This window comes from Protomyctophum parallelum (assembly GCF_964188405.1).
Source record: "Protomyctophum parallelum genome assembly, chromosome: 4".
Lineage (NCBI taxonomy): Eukaryota > Metazoa > Chordata > Actinopteri > Myctophiformes > Myctophidae > Protomyctophum > Protomyctophum parallelum.
Genome location: NC_139700.1, coordinates 40621806 through 40648526, shown reverse-complemented (window position 1 = coordinate 40648526; position 26721 = coordinate 40621806). Strand labels below are relative to the sequence as shown.

The window sequence follows — 26721 nt, the reverse complement described above, 5'->3', positions numbered from 1 at the left end:
TTGTTAACAATCTATTTTGATGCACAGCAAGTACAGTATAGGCTACAACAGCTCACTGTGTTAGATGCCCTCTACATCGTCCAAAGGTCCTGAGTTCAAACCCTACATACACTTGTCTGTTCTATTATTATTATTATTATTATTTATTTATTTTTTGACAAATTCTGAATTATTGTTTGTATACTGGCTGCCAGTGTGCAAAAGAAACATTCCCATATGTTACATTTAATGCACAATACATTTTTCTTTGTCTTATCAAAAAAGTACAATATCTTTGTCTGATAGTAGAGTATATCTACTGTTTTTATTTTTTTTATTTTTTATTTGTAAGAGTAAAGAGAGCCTACTGTCAGCTGTCCAGCAGTCCAAATATTATTAAATGTAATCCATTCTCTCAGCTCCATATACTGTACCTTGAAAAAGTGATACATTCTCTAATTACATTCCGGATGGACTACTCATACTGCAACTCACTTTACGCAGGGGCTGTTTATTCCTCCCTTTCCCGCTTGCAGCTCTTCCAAATGCTGCTGCCAGACTCCTGACTGGCAATGCACATTACCCCGTATTGGCTTCCGTCAGGTTCCGACTCCGAGCATCATTTTTTTAAAGCCCTTAATGGTCTTGCACCAACATAAAAAAATTAATTAATCTTTTAATTAATCTCTCCCCGCAAACAAACCCCAGAACACTGAGATTCTTCAGTGTTCATTTTGACAGCAATTTCTAAGTGGTGCAACCACTTCATTAAGGAGCTTTGTGTGTCCGTGGGTGGGTGGCTGGCTGGGTCTCTCAAAAATAGCGCTTGGTTTGTTTTCACAACCAAGACCAAGTGTCACTGTTGCGCAGCCTAACACACACACACACACACACACACACACACACACACACACACACACACACACACACACACACACACACACACACACACACACACACACACACACACACACACACACACATACTGTATATATGATGATTTTGGGTGTGACAGTACAGGGACAGTACAGTACAGTAGAGGGACCCACGGTAACTGTCATTTCTCAACAGTTTCGGACACGGGGCGGCTCACGGCCCCCTTTCTTGTACTGTGTGTCTGTCTGTGTGTCTGTCTGTCTGTCTGTCTGTCTGTCTGTCTGTCTGTCTGTCTGTCTGTCCACAGTTAATCTCACAAATACTTCTAGTAGGCCAAGGACACCGTCCCTGAATCTGAGTCTGTTTTGTCTTTTCTCCCATATAGATTTTCTCTCTGTTGATCGTTGCAATCGGGGTGTATGCTAAAGTGCAGAAGGCCACAGGTGGGTAGGAGCCACGCTTTCTCCACAGTTCTCACACTGCACACTGAGTGACAATGTTTGAGAAAATGTGTTATTCTGTATCTGAATGTCATCTGTGTCCTACAGAAAGAAAGAACAAATATGTTTTACGGAGTTGCTTATGCACAATACTATACCTTGTAGAAATGTGCTGTTTAATCACAATTTCAAATATGACATTTCCCCCAGAATGTTCATACATTCGTGAACATCTAAAAGATTCTCTTAGCTTAACATTTCTCTTTCATTTTTGGAAGTTGATCTGAGCGACAGGTGTTGAGAAGAAACTTATGAATACTTTGTGAATACAGCCCAGATCATTGAGGCGTCTACATTGATGATGTACTGACGTGGGCCTCCACCAAAGAGCAGCATGACTTATTAGTCTAAAGCCAAGCATTAAGAGCTGTCAGGTCTCATGGACTGAAATGCCAGGAAATGTGAATTTCTGTGTGTAGTTTGCATGCTCTCCAGGTGGCCCCTAGGGTATAGGTACCTTCACAAAAAACATGCCCCCCCCCCCCCAGGTTGGCAGAGGAAGCGTAGTGCCCAGGATTACATTAGATAATTGACACTGGGTGAAAAAATTGTCGTGTGATAATTTTTTTTATAATAATAATATTAATAATAATAATAATAATAATAATGATAATAATAATAATAATAATAATAATAATAATAATAATAATAATAATAATAATAGTAATAGTAATAAACATAAAATACAAAAACAAACTCACCCTTTTAGGCGGGAAACTAACCAGTGAACGAGTTGAGAAACGTGTTTCTTAAAGATATTTTAATGTGAACGGAAATGAGGAAACAAATTCCTTTCTCAGATTTCAGGTGTATAGTTCCACGCTCTATATAGCAGTCAGAGATTATGGAATAGTTGTCTGGCCTCGTGAGACTCGTCCCTAACAGCACACACAGATGAGGAGCTTGCTATGCAATAATAATTATTAGTGCTGTAATGGTAACCATCAAAAAGACTTTAAGGAACTCAAGGGGGTAATCATGCAAGTGGTTTTACTGAGCTTTATGATGAAAAATGCTATAAACTAAAATATCTGCATTATGTATCTAAATTAGGCCTAGGTGCCTGTGTGGCTTCCGCGTTCTGAGCCCATATGGCTGCATACTGAATGTAATTATGCAGAAATAGAGGAAGAGAAAGAGCAAAGAGGTACGTATACTAGCAGTGATGGAACATATTTTTTAACGTTATAGGGGGAGAGCGTAGTGACTTATTTGGGTGCCATCTTACTGCCTACATGTACGCTAGTAGGATGCTAGGCTACAGTTGTCAGTCTGCAGTTTGTAAGTTTGCTTGTCAGTGACGCTGCCTGGTGTGTAGACTGTCACTGCCAGTACACCATCTTCCATCTCTCTACTATCTATGACTTGTCACAACTCTTCTACTCTATGGCTCTGGATCGACGGTGGTATTATTATTATTCACCGTTAGAAAATGTTCGGGTGTTCTGATCTGATACCTCCCCTCACGTCAAAACAATGTCTCAATGTTTACATCTTACTGACGAGAAGACATATTCTTATGCAACCAGGGAGAGGGGGAAAAACACCACAAGAGTGAAAAACAGTCAAACATGTGTTCTCTCCGCAGTAAATAAATAATCTGTCTGTATTTGATCTGACCATTATTATTTTGATCATGGTCATGCTCGTTTGAGGACAGGTAGAGAGCAGAGCATACATGTGTTTGGGAATATTGCTGAAGGTTATATGTTATTATTTTTTTTTATCATCTGACACCTAAACCATAGTGTTTATTTAATTATTTTATATCTACAATGGTATATGTCTCCACAGTGAGGCTGGAAAATGTATAGCCTAGCAGCCTACAACTATAGCCTATAGCCTATAGCCTACTGGTAGGCAGGAAAATGGCAACCAGAATAACCCGTTCCTCCCTACGCTCTGGCCCTATAGACATGAATGAATGAGTTAACATATGGACAGTATCAATAAATATGAGCATAAATTAATGTAGTGTCAATACAGACAATTGGCCCCATGATGTTCAGGGGACAGAAGCTGTTGCCCTAACAATGTCTATACGGGCTCGGCCGGGATAAGTATAAATCCAAAAGAACAGACAGTGACAGTCCAAAAAGGAGTGATAAATCCAAAAGAGCAGACAGTATCAGAGTCAAAACAGGAATTCAAAACAACAGAACAGACAGTGACATCTTCATTTCTCATTTGCCGGTCAATCTTGGTAGCCTGATAGCTATTGGCACAAAATACAGCCAAATACAGTGCGAAATGAGTTGTCAGTAACAGGTGTAGTCCTGTCCAGGAGATGTAGTGGTCTCAAAGGTGCTACAGACTAGTAATAAAAAAGACACACCCGTGTGAAGTGAGGGGCACAAATATATTAAATTATATATACCTAATACCTAATTGATTAGGTGATGTAATGGTGATGTAAAACAAATGGACTGGTGCCAACACAAACATTAAATTCTCTTTATTATTAATGGCATTTAATGTTTGTGTTAGGGACAAGATGATGTACATTTTCCCTTCATTATCAAGGGCGTTTTTAAAACAAACATTGAACTAAAAACAAACATTAAACCTGTATAGGAGGGGCTCAAAAATACAATGAATGAGGGCCATCTGGGAATGGGGAGATTACTTAGGCAAAGAAATAGAGGGAACTGTGAAATTAAGTTTAACTTTTTTTCCACTATAAAAGCTTTGGACAGGAACATGTTATGACTAGACCCTTGAGTTCTTCAAACTCATTTTGATGATTACTATTCCAGCACTAATCATTATTCTTGCATAGCAAGCTCCTCATCCGTGTGCTGTGTGCTGTAAGATTAGCGACTTAATGTGCCTTTGTAATTCAACACATTCAAAGTCTTAACTACATAAAACAGTGCAAAGAGACAATGTGGGTTTCAGAGTTCGGGGAATAAAGTTGTAATATTGTTCTTCACTAGGCCTAGGCCATGGAGGATTATAAAACTCACACAGTGATGATTATTCAACGCAAGTTATACTTTGCTTGCCATGGGATATAAGAAACGAACAGATAATCGCCCACAATTATTTTCTTCAGAGTTCCCCAAGGACTTTTTAGTGTAAATTGAGGGTTTTATGCCATTTGTATAGCCCACTGTATCCATGATCGAAGTAGAGACTATGGAATTCAATTACATGTCTGCTCAAATAAATCGAATATAAATCAAATATATATATATATTATTATTATTATTATTTTATTTTTGCTGTCGCCAGCAGAGGCATAAAAAGATACTGATCCATACAGGTACAGTAGCCTATATGGAACCATGGAGTACATGGAGGCATAACGTTTTAGTTGTCTGTCTGTCCGTCTGTCTGTCTGACCGTCCGTCCGTCCATCTGTCCGTCTGTCTGACCGTCCGTCCATGAAAGTTTTGTCTAAAAACTGCATGAGGAATACTAGAATAGACAACTGTAGAATACAGAGTAAACTAAAGAGTAAAGACGTTTAGGAGTGCAACAGTTAATTGAAATTAGGATTGAACACACACACACACACACACACACACACACACACACACCCCTTTGCTAATCGAATTTTCGATTCGATCTAAAACGTAATCGATAGAAAAACCTTTGCAGTGCTAGACATTTATATTTATCTGAGCTATAGAAAGAACAAGTAGGAACGTCCTGAAAGAGCCCCTGGCACAGGTTTTTTACATTACAAAAAAAAAAGGTAGAATTAAGGTGGTCTGGTTGGTAGGAATATTAATGCTCCACAGAGGCAGATATAATAAATGCATCATTTATCATTAAAAGCTGGAGGTCTGACAGGTCATGCTCATGGAAATAATGTTGCCATGTGCTGAGTGAGATGTTGCATTATATTCCATCATTTCTGCCTGGCCAAAATCCATACACTGAGAAAAGAGAGAGGACAAACACCAGACCTGAGAACTATTATTGGGCAGCCGATTGGCCGTTGCGCGTTACGCTATCACCCATTGGTATGCAAAAGCATGCCTTTCAGCCTTTGTAGCGTACTCGTCTGGCAGGCATACTGTATCTCTTTGAGTGCTTCTCACGACGACGCACGGGGGACGACGACAACAACACATATTGCCTGCCCAACATGGAAATGCCTCTGGCTTTATATTGTTGAATCATTCATTTTACAAGTGAAGTGGACTACCGGTACTTGTCAGGAATATGAAAGAAAAAAAAATAACCTGTGTTCCAATTATTTAATCACACAAACTCTTGTCAATAGGCAAAAAACACAGACAAAAACATTTTCAGACATCAAAAATAGCAGCTCTGCAAGCTTGTAGATCTGGTATTTTTGTACTACTTTTGTGTGACATTGTAGTATGACAAAACTAGGGCAGTAGTAGTTGAAATAATAGATAACCAACAACAATATATACACGTACCAAGCACGTACATGCGCACACACGCACGCACAAACGTACATAAATAGTGTAATATTGTGTGTACTTACTTCCAGACACCGTACGGGACACCTTCCTGGTCGACCCGGCTGTCATCCTCATCGTGGTGGGCGTGGTCATGTTCTTCATCACCTTCTGTGGCTGCATTGGAGCTCTGAGGGAGAACATCCGCCTGCTGAAGACAGTAACAGACACACTACTCACACACACACACACACACACACACACACACACACACACACACACACACACACACACACGAAGACAGTAACAGACACACTACTCACACACACACACACACACACACACACACACACACACACACACACACACACACACACACGAAGACAGTAACAGACACACTACTCACACTCACACACATGAAGACAGTAACACACACACACACACACACGAAGACAGTAACAGACACACTACTCACACATGAAGACAGTAACAGACACTAGTACTAACACACACACTACACACACATGAGGAATACTCAATCAACCACTCTGAAGCTACACCTGGGTGCGTGACAGCCCAGAGGAGAACTACTGTATAAGGCATAAGCTACTAAAATCAAGTATACATTATACAACTAGTATACATTATACAACAACATATATAAGTATCACCCAATTTAAAAAATGTATTTTAACAAATAATAACAAATAAGCAAAGAGTAATAAACAACGAGGAGCAAAGGATAATATTAAAGAAAGCACATGAAATCAATGTCCTCGTTGAGACCAGGAGGGGTGAGGGCATCCAGGGAATGAATCAAGACAGTTTCCCTCTGGTTCAATTTCCTGAGGCTCATCACCACCTCCTGTGAAAGGCCTGACGTGTTCTGATTGTGTTCCGGCTTGGATCGATGGAACTAATGTAGTATACTTTATGTTCCTATTTATCTGTTGAAAAAGAGGCTGATAAACAGCCAAGACACTGGGTGCTGGACAAAAGAAAGTGACAGTATAAGAGTAAAATGTATAGTTTACCAACTTTACTTCATCTGTAACGTTTTGCGCCGACTAGGCTCTTCCTCAGACTATTTATCTGTGTCACAATGAAAACTCTTTTATATTAATGTTATTCTATCATTAACGTTAAATAGGGCTTAGGTGACTATATAACCAGTAAAAGACAAGACAACATATGCCAATTCACAATGTTACAATATCCAAAATTCCAAATGGGGTCTAGTAATTACGATAATTATTATTGATATAATATTGATATTGTCCAGCTCTACTGACACATCTCTCATCAAAGGGTATGCGTGCGTGCGTGTGTGCATATCATACTGTATCTTCCCTAGTTTTCCTTCAGTCTGATGTTGGTATTCCTGGTCCTGCTCACCATTGCTATCCTGGGCTTCTTCTACTCGGATCAGGTATTGTTAGTGCGCGTGTGTGAGAGAGAGTGTGTGTGTGTGTGTAGACTGCAGACTTGAAAATTTGCATACCAAATCGCTGCCCTTTGAAGGAAGTTAAAACAGTTGTGAGAAATAAAGCTTTCTCAGACGTCTGAAGTCCCTGTCTGAATGAAGCATGTGTTTGTCAGCAGCTGTTGGGTGATGATGTGGGTTGTTGTGCAGCGCTTTGTTGAGATTATATTTGTTTCGTTTGTCTGGGATGCACCTCTGAAGTCTGACGACGAGCTTTGTTGTTCATCAAAGGCAGATGGCAAAACACAAACACGGTGGCAAACAATTCCACCCCTTTGTCAGAAGTATAATGGACCTCTTCACATGTTGACAACAGAAACCTGCCATATTTGACAGGAAATAAACTTCGACCCACAATGTTCCCCACAAAGTAACAGCCTCAATGTTTCAACTCCCAAGAGTCCACAATGTATATAGCGACACAATTTCACTGACAAGGCCTGTATCATCAGGTGTCAGGTGGAAACCTTGTATGTCCGCTTACTTTTCAGCAAATGGAAAACAAGGACTATCCAATGGACCGATACATGTAGTTATTATTTTGTCACAATATCTTGTTAATTAATTTTATTGGTTCATTGGTTTTTAATTCATAAAGCACACAGACACACTTAACTGCGTTCAACCTGATGTCCCTTTAGAGTATTCAATTACGGGGAAAACACAAGTTGAAATGCAAGGTTTCTGCTTGACAGCAATGATATCCTTTGTCAGTGCTCAATATAGGGTTGTGTGTGTGTGTGTGTGTGTGGGGGGGGGGGGGGGGGGGGGGGGGGGGAGGGGGGTCACATCACATGTTTGCAGGTGAAAATAAGTCGGTGGAATTGTTTGTCGTACGAGCTCCCAACTTTTGCAGTTTTCAAGAAAGGGTAAAACGGAACGAAAACAGGTCACAGATATTCCTACCCATCAGCTAGCAATAAATACAGCTACGGATACAGTAAATAAACATATAGTTTCAGTATAGTTTCTATACTGCATTTATAGTGCATATAGATATAGGCCTAGTAGTACTTGCGTGCGGGACCCCACTTTTTACCTTCCACAGTCCCTGGCCCCGGCAGAACCCAAGCAGCGGCTGAGCCCAGCCCCACAGTACTGTATGATCCTTATCGTAGCATCAGGCAGACTGGTGATAAGGTGATCCTCCCCTGTCTCTTTCTATCTCTCTCCTGTATGTCAGCACGTCTGCCTGCTGCTAAACAGGCCCGATTAAGCAGCCCTCCCTCCCAGCATCCTGAACCACTGCTAAATTAAATCATTCAAACGCTTTGGAGCTTCAAAGTGGAACCAAATGTTCAGTTTCAACACGTCTCTTTCAAGGAGACGCTCGCTGCTAATTACACAGAAAGGTGCGACGGCACGGCAGATGCCGAGGTGGAGAGAGATGTGCTGCGACTCGAGGCACTGATAGTGAAGGGCCGCAACTATCTAGCCCTGACGTAATGACGTAACTGAAGCCAGTTTTACGCGATCGCTACATTTACAGTGAAAACGTGTTCATAAACATTCAGATTTCAAATATAAAGTACACACCACGTGTGCCACGGGTGTTAGAAAATTGCTGGCACAGCGATTAGCATTACTGCATTCCACGTTGTTTAATAAAAGGCATTTTTATCCGAGCGGCGAGCGCCCCGGGCTATTTTTCTCAAATGGGGTGTGTTTGGAAAACTCAGTTTAACACCGGGAGCACATCGCCTATTAGTTTGTATTGGCAGTACTGCGTAGTGGGCGTGTAGTTCAAAGCCTATGGCAAAAAAAAAACAGCTCGGATAAAAATCCCTTTTATTAAATAAAGCGAAATGCAGCAATGCTAATCACTGTACCGGAAAACACCCGTGGCCCACGTGGTGAGTAGTAGGCCTACTTTATATTTGAAATCTGAATGTTTATGTACACGTTTTCACTTTTCACTGTAAAGGTAAAAAAGGCGGACGTTAAGCCACGTGTGTCATGTGAACCATGGCTAGTAACTATCAATCATTATTCTGTTTTCCGAATAATCAAATATATGGAAAGCGTGTAAAAATAACATTTTGTAACTAGATAAAGAGATATGTTAATGAATCGATTAATATGTTTTATTTTATGTCATCATGTAATTTTTATATTTTATACTTTGAGCTTGTAGATCGGCAAATCTAATATAAGCGTAAATCTACACTATTTAGGCGATTTGGGGAATTTCTTTGGAAACTTTTCACCGACAATGACGTACCCAAAACAGGGATACATTATCGATTATTTCATTAAATTATCGCTATATTTTAGTTATTTCATCGATTAACTGTTGTGCACCTAGAGACAGTTCAGGCAGTGAGATGGAGAGACATGTGCTATCATAGTGAGATGGAGAAACATGCCAACAGGTAGTGAGATGGAGAGAGACTGTGGGGAGTGCAGTATAATAATCATAGTAATTGAATACGTATTTTTATTTGTAGCTACAATTTGCAGTATTTATTGTGGCGCTATTGTTTTCAATGTCAATTGTAACATTGAATCTGAAAGGCAGCACAAAACTATATCTCAGGTTCCCAAAGATTAAATAAATAAATCACTACCATATCAGGGTCAGTGGCCTAAAGCATACCAAACGGAAATGGAATTGAAAAGGTTTGATAATAATCACTATACTAGAGGAAAGGTCATAGATGAAAGGTCATCCTCTGGGCGTCATGAAGTTCACAGAAGATATTCCATGGCAATCCAAATGACATAACCCTAACCCTCTGACATGGCCCTCCCTAGAGAGCCCCGCTGATAGCAAGGCTAAAAATATAGCATTGTTGAATATGAATATGAAAGTGGAAGCCAGAAGAGCCCTCTACACTCCTGCACTGCACCGTTAGCAATCCTAGGTTTTCTTTATACGTGATTAAGTTAGTAGCCGTTGGAATTGATGGAAAATGGAAAGATTCATGTCAAGTCATGTCAATCTTCAATCATCTTCATATAATTAACCCTCACAAATGCTCATCATAATTATGGTATATATATATATTTTTTTTATTCAAGTTTTTGTGACAAGCCCAGGGGCAAGTATTAAACAGACATATCAAATAAGAAATAAAACTCAATCCCCTATCCCACCCACCCCCCACCCACAATCCCAAGGATAGTCGGAAAAACAGTCAACATTAAATACATATATCTATATACACATATAATACATAATTACAAAAAATAAAAATAAAGCAGATTTTGTTTCTGTTGTGGTTTGGCGTCGGCCGAGGCATAGTCACGGCACACTATACAGTTAGTGTGTTGTGGTAGAATGTCATAAACGGACCCCAGGTCTTGTAAAACCTTTTTCCAGAGCCGGCAATTGAAAACCTTAACATCTCCACCTCCTTCCATTTGAGCAGAATGGCACGACTAGCGAGCAATAAGGCAAAGTCGACCATACGACACTCTATGCGTGTTAGAGGAAGGTCATCCCTTCCAGCAGTGCCAAGGAGAGCCACTAAGGGATCTGGGTCTAGATTTTGGTGTAGAATGTTGGATAGAGTATTGAACACATTCCCCCAAAATGGTTGTAATTTTGGACACATCCAATACTGATGGAACAAAGTTGTCACAGGTAGGAGTTACGTCAGGATAAATACTAGCCAGTTTAGCCTTAGACATATGAGCTCTATGGACTAAGCAATGTCGTGCACAAAGAGAGGACTTGTGTATAGAAGAAAAAAGTAGAATCCCATACTTCATCAGACAGTGTGAGCCCCAGATCATGTTCCCAGTCGGCCTTTATCTTATCTAAGGGCGCTGGCCTCGAATTTGAAATGATATCATATAATATTGAAATGGCGCCCTTAATCGTTGGGTCAAAAGACAGAAATTCATCAATAGGGTTAGCATTAGGCTTATTAGGGAAGCCAGGTAATATAGAGCTCACATAATGCCGGGCCAGAAATCTGTAGAAGTGTGGTCTAGGTAGACCACACTTCAAAGAAATTTAATCAAAGGATGCAAACCTGCCTTCTATAAATAGGTCTTTAAACCATTTGATGCCCTTTCCATGCCAACTCTGAAAGGTCATGTCTTGCATTGATGGAACAAAAAGGTGGTTGGAACTTGGAAGCCACAGGACTGACCAGGGAGAGGTCTCTATAATTATACGTTTTCCTGAACTGGGCCCACACTCTCAGCGTATGACGCACCACCGGGTTAGTTATTGAATCAGCCAGGGGGGCGGCCAAGCGGTGAACTAAGAATAGCTGGAAGTGATAAATCCCTACACGATTTAAGCTCTAATTATGGTATCATTTGGAGGGATGTGGACAATGGATATCAAATATGTAAATATTGAATGCATATACAAAAGAGTACAAATTAAAAGGAAATACCCCTTTTTCAAATAGCCAGAGTTTAAATAGCACTGAAGTGGTTAATGTATGTTTTGTAATAATAATCAAAATAGTAACTAAAGTTTTCAAATAATTGTAGTGGAGTAAATGTATTCCTGAAATGTATAATTGGAAAACCAGTAAAGTAAAAGTACCTGTTATCCCACGATTTTGCAACACATTTTTCACCCAGTGTCACTACACTTCCTCTGCCAACCTGGGGGGGGGGCAGCGGACTGACCTCATGCTTTCTTCTATGCATGAGGAGTCCAAGCTGCTTCTTTTCACCTGACAGGGGAGAGTTTACCCGGCCGGACGTAGCGCGTGGAAGGAACACGTTATTCCGACCAGTTCCTTTCCCCTCCATCAGGCGCCCGGCTGGCCAGGGGGAGGTAGTGGCACAGTCGGTCAATATACCAACTGTGCCACCGTGCCCCCCAATTAAGTAAAATAATGTACTTAAGTTACTTTCCGCCACTGGATACAAGGTTTCCACCCGACAGTGGCGTTACATGGGAGGCTGGTCTCAGGGCCGAACCATTATGAACGTTTTAAAAGAACATGTTATTGCAGCCATCATAATCCATTAGGGCCTCGCTGATTCTCACAGTAATGCACAGTTACACAAACATGGACAAACTATGTGTGTGCACAGCTGAGCTGTTGTTGTGGCTAATGGCTTACATCTGGGACACCTGTAAGCTGTTTTAATCAGTCCGAAGTTTGTTTTGCCGTTTTCAGCGTTTTCTCTGGTGAACAATTAAATCCTGTGGACAGACTAACATTCATCATCATACACATTGTTGCTGTCTGGTGGAAACCTCAAAACTGCTACTTTTCAGAAATGAAAAGAAATGCAGCAAAAATAGCAGAGAGGCCCCATGGCAGACACTGGCCTTGGAACACCTCTGCATCCTCCAGGAGGAAGTTGCACATTTTGCTCAGGAAAGGGAAGACTGGAACTTTCTATTGTGAATCAGCAGCATTTTATAGGAGGCCTTAAATAGGTGGAAATAGCAAAAAGTTTAGCAATATTCTCTTCATCAGGGGTAGAACAAAATGTGACATTGTTTTTTTGACACCGACTTTTGTCATCAGGGGCGTCAATATAGTGTTGGGTTTCAAACGCAGATGCTTTAAATACTACTAATTTAAAAGTAGGCGTCATGGCTTGCCAGATCACAGGCACAGATCCTTGTTGCCACTCGACAAGGAATGCTACTTTAGAAAATGAAACAAAGCTAGAGGCCGATTGGAATGTTTTCCTTGACTGCATGGACATGATCCAGCACATTCGCATGGTAAGAGACCAGGGCTGGACTGGGACAAAAATTCGGCCCAGTCATTTTCGCGTGAATTTGGCCCAGACCGGCCCACCACAACCAGCGCACAGATAACAGAAACTCTACGACCACTCCGTCGAGGCACATACAAACAAACAAGCCCTAATACCACCACTTTTACAGAACAACATGAATGATACAAACCAACAGACAACTACACAACCCTTTGTAGAGGGTTATTTGTCACTCACTGATACAGGTACAGTGAAATTATCATGATGGCAGAATGGCAGCACGCCCGGACCTTTCCTGGTGGCCTGCCGCCTATTGGCCTGCCTGCCTATCATGGCGGCCCCCTACGGTCGCGGCCCACCGGGAATTTGCCCGGTACGTCCTGTGGCCAGTAAGAGACACTTTTCTATAGATATGATCACTGAAACTTATCATAATATAATATATACATTTTAAAAATCCATTAATTCATCAATGATGTTTATAGAACTTGTTTTAGTGAATTCCAAGTAGGCTACCGACACCATTCGTGTCGATGGCTCCGTGCCAAGTTCCAACTGTCTCTAAACTACTTAGAATTCACTACAATGTGTTCTATAAACATTATTGCTGGTGACTTAATGGCTGTTGGTTTTTGATATTACGTTAAGTTTAAGTGATCATATCTATAGACTAGTGTCTCTACCAGGCGAGTAAACACTGCGCCGCGGTAACACAATGTTTTGTAACATGGAGGGAGATTGATGTCCGATTTCAGTGGTGGTTATGCTTGTTCCGATTACAAATATAAAGTGCTCACCCCAGGGCCATGGATGTTACAAGGTTCAAGGTTCAAGGTTGTTTATTAGTGTCCCCGAAGGGCAAAAGGTTTTACAGTAGGTCATAAGGCTTGAAACACATATAAATACATCAGTCAGACCAAAGTTATTGCTGCTGGTCGCAAGCGTGCACTGCGCCCGGCCTACTTGCATCTTCAGAAAAGAAAAGAAAAGAAAGAAAGAGAGGGGGGGGGGGTAAGAAGACATCACATCACATTTCAAGTAAGATGATAATACAATTGCTAGGGCGGGAATAAGTACCGGTATCTTCCGTATTGTTCAATAAAAAGCAATGTTTAATCAGTTTCTGCATGTGCTTTCAACTATGCGCCCCTATCGTTTGGTGCATTATAACTGATAAAATGGCCACCGATCGGATTAAAAAATGCTTTTTTTTGAACAATGCGGAAGACACGGGCACTTTTACCCACCCGAGGAGGATTGTAACATGGGGGCGAGCACTTTATATTTGAAATCTGAACATGTATGTAGACGTTAACGTTCTGGGAAAATTGCATAAAACAGGTTGAAGTTCCGCCATGACAGACGAGCGACATGTGAACCATGGCTAAATCGTCTCGTATACTTAATAATAAGTCAACTTTCCGAGGGTGTTCCAGATGTCCTTCTGATGGATTTTTCTTGGCTGTCAATATTTCTATCATCCAACAAATCGCTCTGAAAGTGATGCAACGGATAGTACGCTATTATAACTCCATGGGGAAAGACCATTTTGTTTGCCCCGGGCTAAAACCGGATGTGACGTTCGTGGGTGTTCCCGTCTACGCTCGTGTCAATGTATATGCACAACTTTATCTGTCCGTATGAGCACGAAACGTCCGTTTGAGAACGGAATGCCCCTGTGGGCCTAAAAATGATGTATGACGTTATCATCATACACCATCATTCTGCTAAAAGGCACCGCTCACTTCACCCATAAGAAGTGAGCGGTGGCTTTGAAGTCAAGTGCAGTTGTTGACTCAGAGTGTTCGCCCTCTGGATGTAACGGGGAAAGGGTGGCTTTGGAGTTTGGAGTCAAGCAGTTATTGTTGACTTACTACAATGTTCCACCTCTGGGTGTAATGGGGAATCAAACGTAATAAAAGGAATATATATATACTAGAATTTCGCCGCACTTTGGGTGGCGACATTCTAGTTACGTTGCAGCGCAATGGGAAGAAGGAAATTGTGGGATTTGACAGACTCCACTTCATGTTTTTAAACCCAGTATTGTGCCATTCACATGTAGTAACGGATGGGTTATTATTATTATTATGTGTTGTTTTTTGGGTGAAACCCCCCAATACCAATTTCTTCCTAACCGTTTTTTTTACTAAATCATGTTGATATGTACAGTATATTGACCAAAACAATATTAAAAAAATATAAACATATAGGGCGTATAGGAGGGGTCTAACGTCAGCACACATAGCACAAGAGTGTAGCAACACTTCATGGACTGTCATATCATCTGGAACAGATGTAAACTAAAACTAAAACAAATCGCTGGACGGTAAATCTGCTCGGCATGTTTGTTTTTGTTTTTTTCAATGGCGAATGGATACTGTCTTCATATACGGTAAGAAATCAGCTTGTGCGGAACTCTCCTTTAAAGGACCTATAACATAAAATTCTACTTTTTCAATTTATTTTGTGTTTTTGGGGCTCCCATATGTGTTTTCTATCCCCACAAATAACCAATTTTGAACAATCAGGCTTTCATATCATATGGGTGTTTTAATGGAAATTGCTCTCAGGAACAGCTCAACTGATTTTGGCCTCATCGTGATGTCATCAATGTCGCCCTACTTATATAATTCCTCCTCTTCTTCAGTTCCAAATTTGCATTTCCACTTTGTTTACAATGTCCACCATTGTTGATTTTCCAAACTGGCATGCCTGGGTTTATCTAGCATCAGTATTATAATGACTCAAATATTAAATAATCTGCATATCAGCACCCCACCACCTCAGGACATTGTGGTACTGCAGCTAAAACTTCTTTCAAAGTCCAGAAAGGACTGGTTATATCAGAGTAGTGATTGAGGCTCAAACCATTAGAAACTAGAATTGCACTCTGTCGAGTGCATACTTGCTTGTTGCACACTAGTAGGCCATAAATGGCCAACTAGTGCGCAAGCAGAGCGCGCAAGTCCTTTCGACCGCTGTAAACTGTCAAATCTCAGTATCTCTGTGAAGGAACGTTTGAAATGTATAATTTTTAGATGTAACTATTTGCTACCTACCTACTTTATGCATATAAACACCTAGTATTATTAAGTATGATTCAAGTTTCTATCTATATAAGTTTGGGTGAAGAGCTAGTCATACATATACACACCACGTACTCTGGTCCCAGCAGATCAGGCACAACTTGCTATTTTATTTTTACTGATTATGTATATAGTATACGTATGACTAGCTCTAAATGATGACGTAAGAGATATGGTCATTTGTGGTCGTTTGGTCCCAGCAAAGCAGGCATATACTATATATAGTATATATATATAGTATATAGGCATATACTATATATACGTATACACGTATACATATATACTATATAGAGTGTGTAGTTGTAAATTGATTAGCGGTATACTGTGGTTACTTTGCGCCAAAAACCGTGACAGCTGTCCCGCCATTTGATGTTTATGCAAGAAAACAGCAAATCTGTGCCTGGTTTGCTGGGACCAAATGACCACAAATGACCATATTTCTTACGTCATCATTAAGAGCTAGTCATACATATACACACCACGTACTCTGGTCCCAGCAGATTAGGCACAATTTGCTATTTTATTTTTACTGATTATGTATACGTATGACTAGCTCTAAATGATGACGTAAGATATATGGTCATTTGGTCCCAGGAAAACAGGCACAGATTTGATGTTTTTCTGCATAAACATCGAATGGCGGGACAGCTGTCACGGCGGAAGAGACCGGGCGAAAACATTACTTGCGCGCTCTGCTTGCGCAAGTAATACGTTTGAGGGACATAGACAATATGATATTAAATATTAAAAGCAGTTTTAAAATGCATGTTATTTGCGCTTTAAATACATAGAAAACTGCATTTTGGCACAGTGTACCTAGCACGCCGAAGAGAGAGAAACACTTCTCCTCTCTCCAGTCTGTGGTGCGTATGGTGGATTAATAACAACGGATCGCATCGCTGACTGACATAAACACACCGTTACAATGCAGAGGCTCAACTAAAACTCAACTAATAACGCTTGTGTGTGTTAATCAGTCTGCCCGATTGTGACGTTAGTATATACTGTTTAGATTGTTTTCCTCTTGGACATGCCTTTGTGGGCACAGTGGCAGCCTTGCAGGTTATTTAATCTAGTATTTAGATAGCTCCAGTGCATGGGAGTAAAACATGCTGAAATCAAACTACACACACACTTTTGCAGTAAAAGTAAAATTTAGGACAATCCATTTCATGAAGGGGACATATCCTAAAGATATGAAATAACTATGTCCCGTTTTTGAGGGTTTGTTCCTGCTCTATAACCTTATCCTCTTAAAAGACAAGAATAGAAAAGCGCTGGGGGGTGAGCGGTCCGCGAAAAACAAAAGAGATGGCGAGCGTTCCAGTTAGTACTAGTTACACTCATGATATGACACCTCATATAAAATGTAGTCACTGTCTCTGTCCCGTCTCTCCCTTTAGACTCGTGATGCTTTGGGCAAGTTTGTGAAGAACGCCATCGTGCACTACAGAGACGACCTGGACCTGCAGAACCTGTTGGATTACATCCAGAAAGAGGTGCAGCTTGTGTGGTCCATCTGGAGACAGGCTATCTGTAGACAGGGCCAGGCTAGCTACCTGTAGCCAGGGCCAGGCTGTCTGTAGCCAGGGCCAGGCTGTCTGTAGCCGCAGGGCCAGGCTGTCTGTAGCCGCAGGGCCAGGCTATCTGTAGCCAGGGCCAGGCTGTCTGTAGCCAGGGCCAGGCTGTCTGTAGCCGCAGGGCCAGGCTATCTGTAGCCAGGGCCAGGCTATTCTGTAGCTTCAGGGCCAGGCTATTCTGTAGCTTCAGGGCCAGGCTATCTGTAGCCAGGGCCAGGCTGTCTGTAGCCAGGGCCAGGCTGTCTGTAGCCAGGGCCAGGCTATCTGTAGCCAGGGCCAGGCTATATGTAGCCAGGGCCAGGCTGTCTGTAGCCAGGGCCAGGCTATCTGTAGCCGCAGGGCCAGGCTATCTGTAGCCAGGGCCAGGCTATCTGTAGCCAGGGCCAGGCTATCTGTAGCCAGGGCCAGGCTATATGTAGCCAGGGCCAGGCTGTCTGTAGCCAGGGCCAGGCTATCTGTAGCCGCAGGGCCAGGCTATCTGTAGCCTCAGGGCCAGGCTATCTGTAGCCGCAGGGCCAGGCTATCTGTAGCCAGGGCCAGGCTATCTGTAGCCGCAGGGCCAGGCTATCTGTAGCCAGGGCCAGGCTGTCTGTAGCCTCAGGGCCAGGCTATCTGTAGCCGCAGGGCCAGGCTATCTGTAGCCGCAGGGCCAGGCTATCTGTAGCCAGGGCCAGGCTGTCTGTACAACAGAGTCATGCAAAAGTATAGTTAAAATAGCCAATAAAAAAAGTTCACAACGTACCACGTTATGACGCATTGTGAGCTTTTACATCTGCTATTTTCATTATATATAAAAAAATAAAAGCTGTTTTAAAGGGTAAGACCACTTTTTTTAAGGTTTGGGTTGTGTAGTTACTTTGCCATGTTGCAACTCCAAATGTGGACAAGAAATAAAAAATAACTGCTCCAGTGATTAGAAATTGATAATTCAAAATTTGCTCCTCATTGACTTACATTGTAGCTAAAACAGCTCTCAAAGTCACTCTTTTAGTACGTAAACAAACACAAACAATGTTGATTCAGACAATATAGAGCATCACCAAAACTCATGCTGTTTTATTTTTTCATAAAAATGTTTTCTTCCTGTTGATTTGTCCATTTTATTGGGAAGAAAATCCGGACTGGATCCGTGGATCCGGATCCAGATCTTCAAATAGTAAAATCAACAGGAAAAAACATTTTTATGAAAAAATAAAACAGCATGAGTTTTGGTGATGCTCTATATTGTCTGAATCAACTTTGTTTGTGTTTGTTTACATACTAAAAGAGTGACTTTGAGAGCTGTTTTAGATACAATGTAAGTCAATGAGGAGCATATTTTGAATTATCAATTTCTAATCACTGGAGCAGTTATTTTTTATTTCTTGTCCACATTTGGAGTTGCATCATGGCAAAGTAACTACACAACCCAAACCTCAAAAAAAGTGGTCTTACCCTTTAAGTCCTTTTTTATATGTACAAGTGAAAAGTATTAACAAGAGCACCTAACTATATAGGGCATTTTATGTATTATTCACCAGGATCCTGGATGGCTTCTAGGCTTAAAATGTCTGGGATCTGGAATGATGGAACCAGAAAATGGTCACACCACTGCTATGGCCTATACATAATAACTACATTAGATACACTGGAACAAAGATAACATTTCCAAGGTTTCTGCCTGACTGACGCAGAACCCTTTTATTTCAACTCAATCCATTTATGATTTGTTCGGTGGCAGATAGCATACTGACAACGAATCCTAATGGTCTAAAAGAGACACTCAATTCCAGTAGTTTGCTCACCAGTCAGCAGCCAAAGCTTATATGCAGCATTACTAAAAGGCAGGCAGTCCAGGCACGTGCAGAGAGTGTTAGAGAGGCAGCGGCTGGCCCAAAATAGTGAAAATAGCATATTTTCGGTGCGCAACCCTGCACTCTTTATCTACTGGAGATGCGGTGTACGACATTTTTAAAAGGAAAAAAAAACAGGAAAAAAACAATTCTCCTGAATGCTGCAGCCTTCCGGTATGGCATGGAAAGGAGAGGAGGGCATTTGCATTTCTTTCACCGTAGTAAATGCTGCATTCGTGGTCTGGAGAGGGCAGTTGTTTTACAGACGGGTTAAAAGGGCAGGGGCTGAAGCCCCCTTTGATATCTATGTGTGCACGTCCCTGAGGCATAAGTAAGGACCATACATTGATTGTATTTTCTTTAAGCTATTAATATATCACAATTAAGAAACGAGTTGTGGTCCAGCATCGCCCATGTGTTCTAGCCTGGAGTCACCTAGACTCTAGCCTCGGAAACACAGACGTTTTTATTTCCAGGGAGAAAAAGAAAAGTCTGGGTCCGAGTCCACTTCAATTTGGCATAGAGTAGCGCAAACGTCGATCACTCTCTGCTGATTTCTGATCGTCTGCACCTTTGTTAAATTGACGCACAGACACTCCTCTCTCTCTCTCTGTCGCTCTAATTAATTAGTCTCATGTCCAGCAGCTGCGCACAGTTTCTGCCGGCGGATTCTGCCGGGAGCTGCCCATGCCATAGAAAGCATAGGTGAGTTCCAGGCTACCTAGACTCTAGCACCCTCCAGATGAGATAAGACAAGATAAGATAATACCTTTATTGATCCTGCTGTGGAAATTCAGGCAACAGAGACAGTACGGTAGTTACAACATATGAAAGAGCAAGGACACTGGGTAGCAGTGTGCACTATGTGGACACGACACGGCAGAAACCTCCATGCTCGTCTCTGGCAGCTTGTCTATAAAAGATGCATTTTAGCTGTTAAATATGCAATAGATTTAGATCTCCATCCATCTACTAAAATCATGTTTTAGCAATATTTGCGACGAATCCATAGAAGTTATTAGTTATTGATGTCTGTTTTAAGTCTGACTCTGTTTGAAGTCCGACTTTGGCCCTTTCTGAAACCAGTCCCTTGACTTGAAGTGCTCTCGGGAGGTTCCCTCGTCAGGAAGTGCCCCTCCTGCTGAATCAAGTTCCCTTGATTAGGGTGCTGGGTATAAAAAACAGTTTGGAAATACACTCACCCTCCTTGCCATGGTTACCATCATGCAATTGTGTTACCTGTTATTTTGTTTGTACAGTTATATTGCATTGCATCGTGTATGTTTGTGTGACATGTGGATCTCATTAATATGGACATTTAAAAGGAAATACAGCGTGACTGTCAAAAAGGACATATGGTGTTTATAAATAATTGTGTTAAAAGTTGTTTTGTTTGTGTGGTTTCATTTATAGTTTTTCACGGTGGGGTAAACAAAGAGCCCTTGTGAACATCAGTTGGAGCGTTGTCTATTCTGCATCAGATAAAGATTATTTAGGAGCAGTTTATTTATCATTTATTTGTGGTGGTACTTACATTTGTACGTCACAGTTTCCATGCGGACAGAGAGCAGGGCTGCACAAGGCAATCGAGTCTAGATTGGCACAGACTCGCTCTTGAGTGCTTTATAAGCCACTTCCACTCAAGGCTGCGTGGTTTCGGACGACACTTAATATGGCGCAGCCTCGCGTGAACGCGCATATCGAGGGCAAGTGTGTAGGGCGAGTGGTGAGGAGCTGGTTTCAGACTTGGCAGTGGCACAAGGTTTAGTGTGAACAAAGCCTAATATGTTATCACATTAGGCTATATGGTTACTTTATTTTATTATAACTTGTACTGGCAACATTTAATGTATAGCGTAATGTTTTAGCGGACTTGTTATTATTCATTTTGATTGGAAAACAGACCTGTACACAGACTGCCTTTTCCTGGGTAAAGTAAGGTGCTGTCTATGGTGCTGAAACATTGCGACTCGTCTGTTTGCTGCTGAGGTGGTGTGTGGGGGCATTAAAGGAGAACTTCGCCCATTTTCGTCCTTATCTTCATATAATTGGTCTTCTTCACTAATGCTCATTATAAGATGACCCAATTCTCACTCTGTGTCTCATAGGAGGGCTATGTAGAGTTCAGAAACCTGCCTAGCAGTGATTGGAATAGGGATAATAATAATAATAATAATAATAATAATCATAATCATAATAGGAACTACAGCCTTTCTCTCCCTGGAAAGTTGGCATGGTGAAATGGAAGCCAGTATTGTTATTGCATTAATTCACACAAATGTTTCAAATACATACTGTATTAGAAATCTTGTTTAAACCTGCCAACTGATAGGCAGGTTCACACACCACACACACACACACACACACACACACACACACACACACACACACACACACACACACACACACACACACACACACACACACACACACACACACACACACACACACACACACACACACACACACACACACACACACACACAGCGAGTAGACAGAAATGGCAACATCTAATAACAAATACCAAAAGCTCAAGGAATAGAGTTTAACCTGTGATGCCATACTTTTTATTCATGTTTTTTCTATTAATTTGGTCATTAAGGTCCACAGAATGCCAATTATGGCCATTTTTGTATACCACCAGAGACAACCATAGACTGTAAAAAATATGGACAAAGCGTTCCCCGGGTCTAACATGAACGTAAAATGAAGCCTGTAATGATATGCTAATTCCTGATGTAAGTCGCCATCTTTTGGTACCAGCTGGCCATTGGCTGGCTCCGTTTTGTACCAGCTGGTCATTGGCTGCCCAGACAACGAGGCGGGACTTCCCCCCTTCTTCTCCGTTGGTTTTTATTTTGACTCGAGTGGGAGAAGACTCTTGAGTGGGAGGGGAATCCCGATCATAGACTGTAACGGTAGCCACGCCCCTCAGAACATACGCGACTTTATGGTCATTTTTTTAATTAATGGGACCATAATTTTCCAAAAACAATATTATGACATTAGAAATGAGACTTTAAACTAGTGACTGGAAGAAGAAAGTATTCATGACCATGTTTATTAAGGTAATACAGTCTAGGTGAAGTTGGGCCAAAATACATGGGCCTCTATGGAGCTATGGGGCTTTTTGGGTCCAGTCCAGCGCCACAACAGGCCATTATATGAACTACCGATTTCAAATGAGGCTTCACGAAATATCTGGCTGACTGCCCCCCTGGAGACAACCTATATTAGGCAACATTTTCCAAATGTCATTATGCTTTAAATAGCATGTGACGTGTCAAACTAGGAGGTTTTCATGAGTTCTGAATCCATTCCATAACCGGCTATGGCCGTTTGTTTGGCCCAAGGAGGTTGTTTTGTGCAACACTAATGCTTGGAATGGATTCAGAATCATGAAAACCCCCTAGTTTGACATGTCACATGCTACTTAAAGCATAATGACATTTGGAAGATGTTGCCATGTACAGTATATATATTGTCTATGGTGTGGTATATACAAAAATGGCCATCACTTTTTTTTCGTGATGTTTCCGGCAGAGCAGGCCTCTTATTCTGTGGACCCCAAACAAAAAAGTACGACATGACATCATAGGTCCTCTCAAATTTTGGGTGCCTGGCTCCCCGGGTATTAGTGAGGACCAATTATATGAAGATAGGTTGAAAAATAGCAGATCTACAAACTCACAATGCATGTAGATGCCAAAGACATTTGGTGTAGACGGCCAAAGCGGTCCAACTACGGTTAGGGTCCTAGCCCCAGGCCCTACAAAGGCTTTTAAAATGGGGTTCTGCCTGTGGCCATACAGCCACATCACATCACAAGTCACTGAGCTCATCACACGTCCCGCGTTTATTGCACACTAAAAGCACCAGGAAACCACGGCCCTTAATGGCCCCAGAACAGGTGGTGGCGTGACTTAATATACTTTGTCGCACTGTCGCACACCGCACTGAAAATAGCCGATCTACAAGCGCAAATCGGAGCTCTCATGAGAGTGCTGTAATGCATTAAGCCCAATACGTTGAGGGGGCTTTTCCACATATGGTGGGCCAGAGTAACGTGCATTTTACTGTGTGCTCTGCGGTTTCTCTTCATGGGATATTCCTGCTCCATCTGCAGATATTGGCACGCTCCTGATAGCAGAATTCCCCCCGGGGAGGCCCCAGACTGGTAGATTGTACAGCTAAGTGCAAGAGCATGTCTCTAAATATATATATCTCTCTCTCTCCCTCCCTCTCTCCCCTCCTTCTCTCTCACAGTTCAAGTGCTGTGGGTGGAACAACTACACAGACTGGTCGTGGAACCTGTATTTTAACTGTTCACAGTTAAACCCAAGCTCAGAGCGCTGTGCTGTACCGTACTCCTGCTGTACCCCCATACCTGGAGAGGTGGGTTGTTGTGCTGTGCTAGGAAGAAGTATACTAGCAATAGCATATAGCATTCTGGTATAGGCAGCTTGTCCAGTCACAGACCTGGGTAGACAAAGATGATGCCATATCTTATAATGATTATAAAAGAGGAGCTATTATATGAAGATAGGTTGTGTGTGAATTGGCCTTATTAACTCATTTATTGCGGCTAGCTCTTAGCATAAATCCCTGTTCCAGGTGCCACCATACACGTTCACTTTAAAAGACGGAGTTTGCCCACCCCCCGCCCCCCAGACTCACTCGCTACACACACTCTATCATTGGCACAAGCACACACTGTTTAGTGTTTACCATTCGTCAGAACTCAGAAGCGTTTACATGGCGGCAGCGTCGCAGTACAAAGGCACAAATTAAATCCGAAATTTGTATGGCAGAAGATCCACTAAGGACAGCTCTCCTGGATTCCGACTTATGGACGTTTGAAAATCACCTCCTTTCAACTGCTTTACAGTGATTATATTTTCAATCCCATAGCTGGAACGGTGGGGCGTTGCCATAGCAACCGGACCAATGTTAAAACCCGCCGTGGGACTCAACCATACATTGGGGTCCGTATATATATACGGACCTGGGATATGACGTCCCCTAGTGTCGGGGTCCGTGTATATACAGACATGGGAAAGAAAAACTACAGTACTTGAGTAAATGTACTCGGTTGCTTTCCGCCACTAGTTTTTGGCAGTAGAAACCTCCCAACATACTGTACAACAGTGATGCTCAATAATACACCCACACAACACCCGGTGGATTTGCTCATAAGCACTTGGATTTGAAAACAGGACTCCACGCAACTATCACTCAAGCAAAGGGAAATCCCCCTTGACCAAATGAGATATGAGGCTTCTGGCGTGCATGGTGTCCTGAGCTATATAACGCTAGTCTGTTACACAAAGATAACCATTTAAATGGTAGTGAGCCGTGGCTATAATGAAGCCACACAGTGTACATGGAAATGCATGAATGCACAAACATGCATACTCATTGCGTGGGCAATGTGTATGCATCAGAGACACACACACACACACACACACACACACACACACACACACACACACACACACACACACACACACACACACACACACACAGGTTAGTGTGAAGACAGAAAACTAAAGCCTACATGTATAGATCAACAACAGCAGTATTGATTAAACGTCATGTTAGACAGGCAACAGATGACAGCAACCTTTTGCTACATGTGTGCAAAAATCAATTATTTAGATGAAAGGGTGCTGCAGTGCACCCTGCTGTCCATGTGTGGCAACTGCATGCATGGCATGCCAGTATCGGATATGATTGAACACTGACTGTCATCATCTCATTTGATTTCATCTAGCCGTTACATACTGCAGCATTGTGGACAGGGCTGCAATATAGTTAACAGAATCGACTTAATCAAGTATTAAAATAATATCATTATAATTTAATTGAAATAGGCTTATGGGAGGACCAGGCCAGCGGTCGGGCGGACAGACCATGCCATTAACAAACCACACGTCACTATGGCAACATACAGATGGCATCGTGGACATCCATAGATGGGCATAGAAGGGACAAGGACTGACGGATACAGATATCTCCATATATGGACACAAAAGGGACATGTTTGTGTAGAACAAAAATAGCCGCTTTGCTCAGTAAATTCTCCATTCATTGTCAATGGCATTTAATGTTTGTATTAGGACAAAAATCTACACTATAGCGGAATATTTGAGGGACTAGCGCCCCTCAAAAAAAAGAAGCAAAACACACACTTAAAGTATCAATAATTCAATTAACCTAAAGCGTAATGGACAGAAAATATCTGCAGCCCTGCTGCTGTATCGTGAAAGCAAACAGACATCCCTCTCCCATCCAGCTCCGTATTAAAAAAGAAAAACAGTATCCTGGAACACTCACTCTTGGCAGAATTAGTGCACAATAGTTAGTGTCTGTAGGACGGGCCAAATTACACGAAAGGCTTTTAAAACACAGCTTGTAAAAGTGTCCTGAGAATACTCTTTCAAGTGTTGCAGTTTATGTGGTCAATAAAAGTGAACTAGTGTATAAACTAGGGTGCAGCTCCTTGAATGCTGTTTTTTATTTATTTATTATTTAACCCATCAATACCGGGAAAACATCTGTCATTTTAGATTTTAACAACTTTAACCATTATTATTTTATACTATTAAAAAATAGCAGATATACTGTACAAGCTCATAGTGCTTCACCATCTGCAATTTGTTTTTAAATAAATTGTGAAAAATGTATAGGGTTTTTTAAAGCAAACATTTTTAACTCACATCTTAGCTTCTGGGGGTCCCTGGAACAAAGTATTTTTGATATGGACATCATTTTGAGGGTCCTTGACATGAGCACCACTGATATTGTACAATCGGACTCAGGTCTTACTGGGTTAATGATGGCCCTATCTGCTATATACACACACAGGTGGTAATCAACACCATGTGTGGCTTCGGCGTCCAGACCCAGAAGTATGTGGAAGCCACCAAAACAATCTACCCAATAGGATGTGGAGACAGAGCCGTGGGATGGATGGAGTCTCATCTGCTGCTGGTGGGGGCTCTCGCTCTGGGGGTCAACTTGCCCATGGTAACCTTGAACCCAAGTTCACACCTTCTGTGTACTCACACACTAATGGGGCATAAGCGGTATGCTGGGTTCCATCGATCCAGACCCCATTCATTTCTCTCATAGAGATTTCAACAAATATACATTATTTCAAGCCTATGGAATCAAGCCATACAGGATCCTGGTGAATAATGACCAGAAACCCTTGATTCTGTGAGGGGGAAAAGGGTATTTATTAAATAATAGTGTTTTATAGTCATGACTGATTCACCAGGATCCTGGTTGGCTTGATTCTAGGCTGATTCTATAGGCTTAAAATATTTTTTTATAAATACTATTGGAAATG

General features: G+C 41.7%; 1 protein-coding gene across 1 annotated transcript in view; it reads left to right on the top strand.

Moving 5' to 3' along the window:
- The window catches only part of tspan33b (tetraspanin 33b), a 33518-nt gene that overhangs the window by 2639 nt on the left and 4158 nt on the right, over positions 1-26721 (top strand). The window contains exons 2-7 of the mRNA XM_083763436.1: positions 1241-1298; positions 5827-5954; positions 7089-7163; positions 17359-17454; positions 23634-23762; positions 26235-26396. Coding sequence (XP_083619562.1) covers positions 1241-1298; positions 5827-5954; positions 7089-7163; positions 17359-17454; positions 23634-23762; positions 26235-26396 — 648 coding nt within the window. The remainder of the gene's footprint in view (positions 1-1240; positions 1299-5826; positions 5955-7088; positions 7164-17358; positions 17455-23633; positions 23763-26234; positions 26397-26721) is intronic.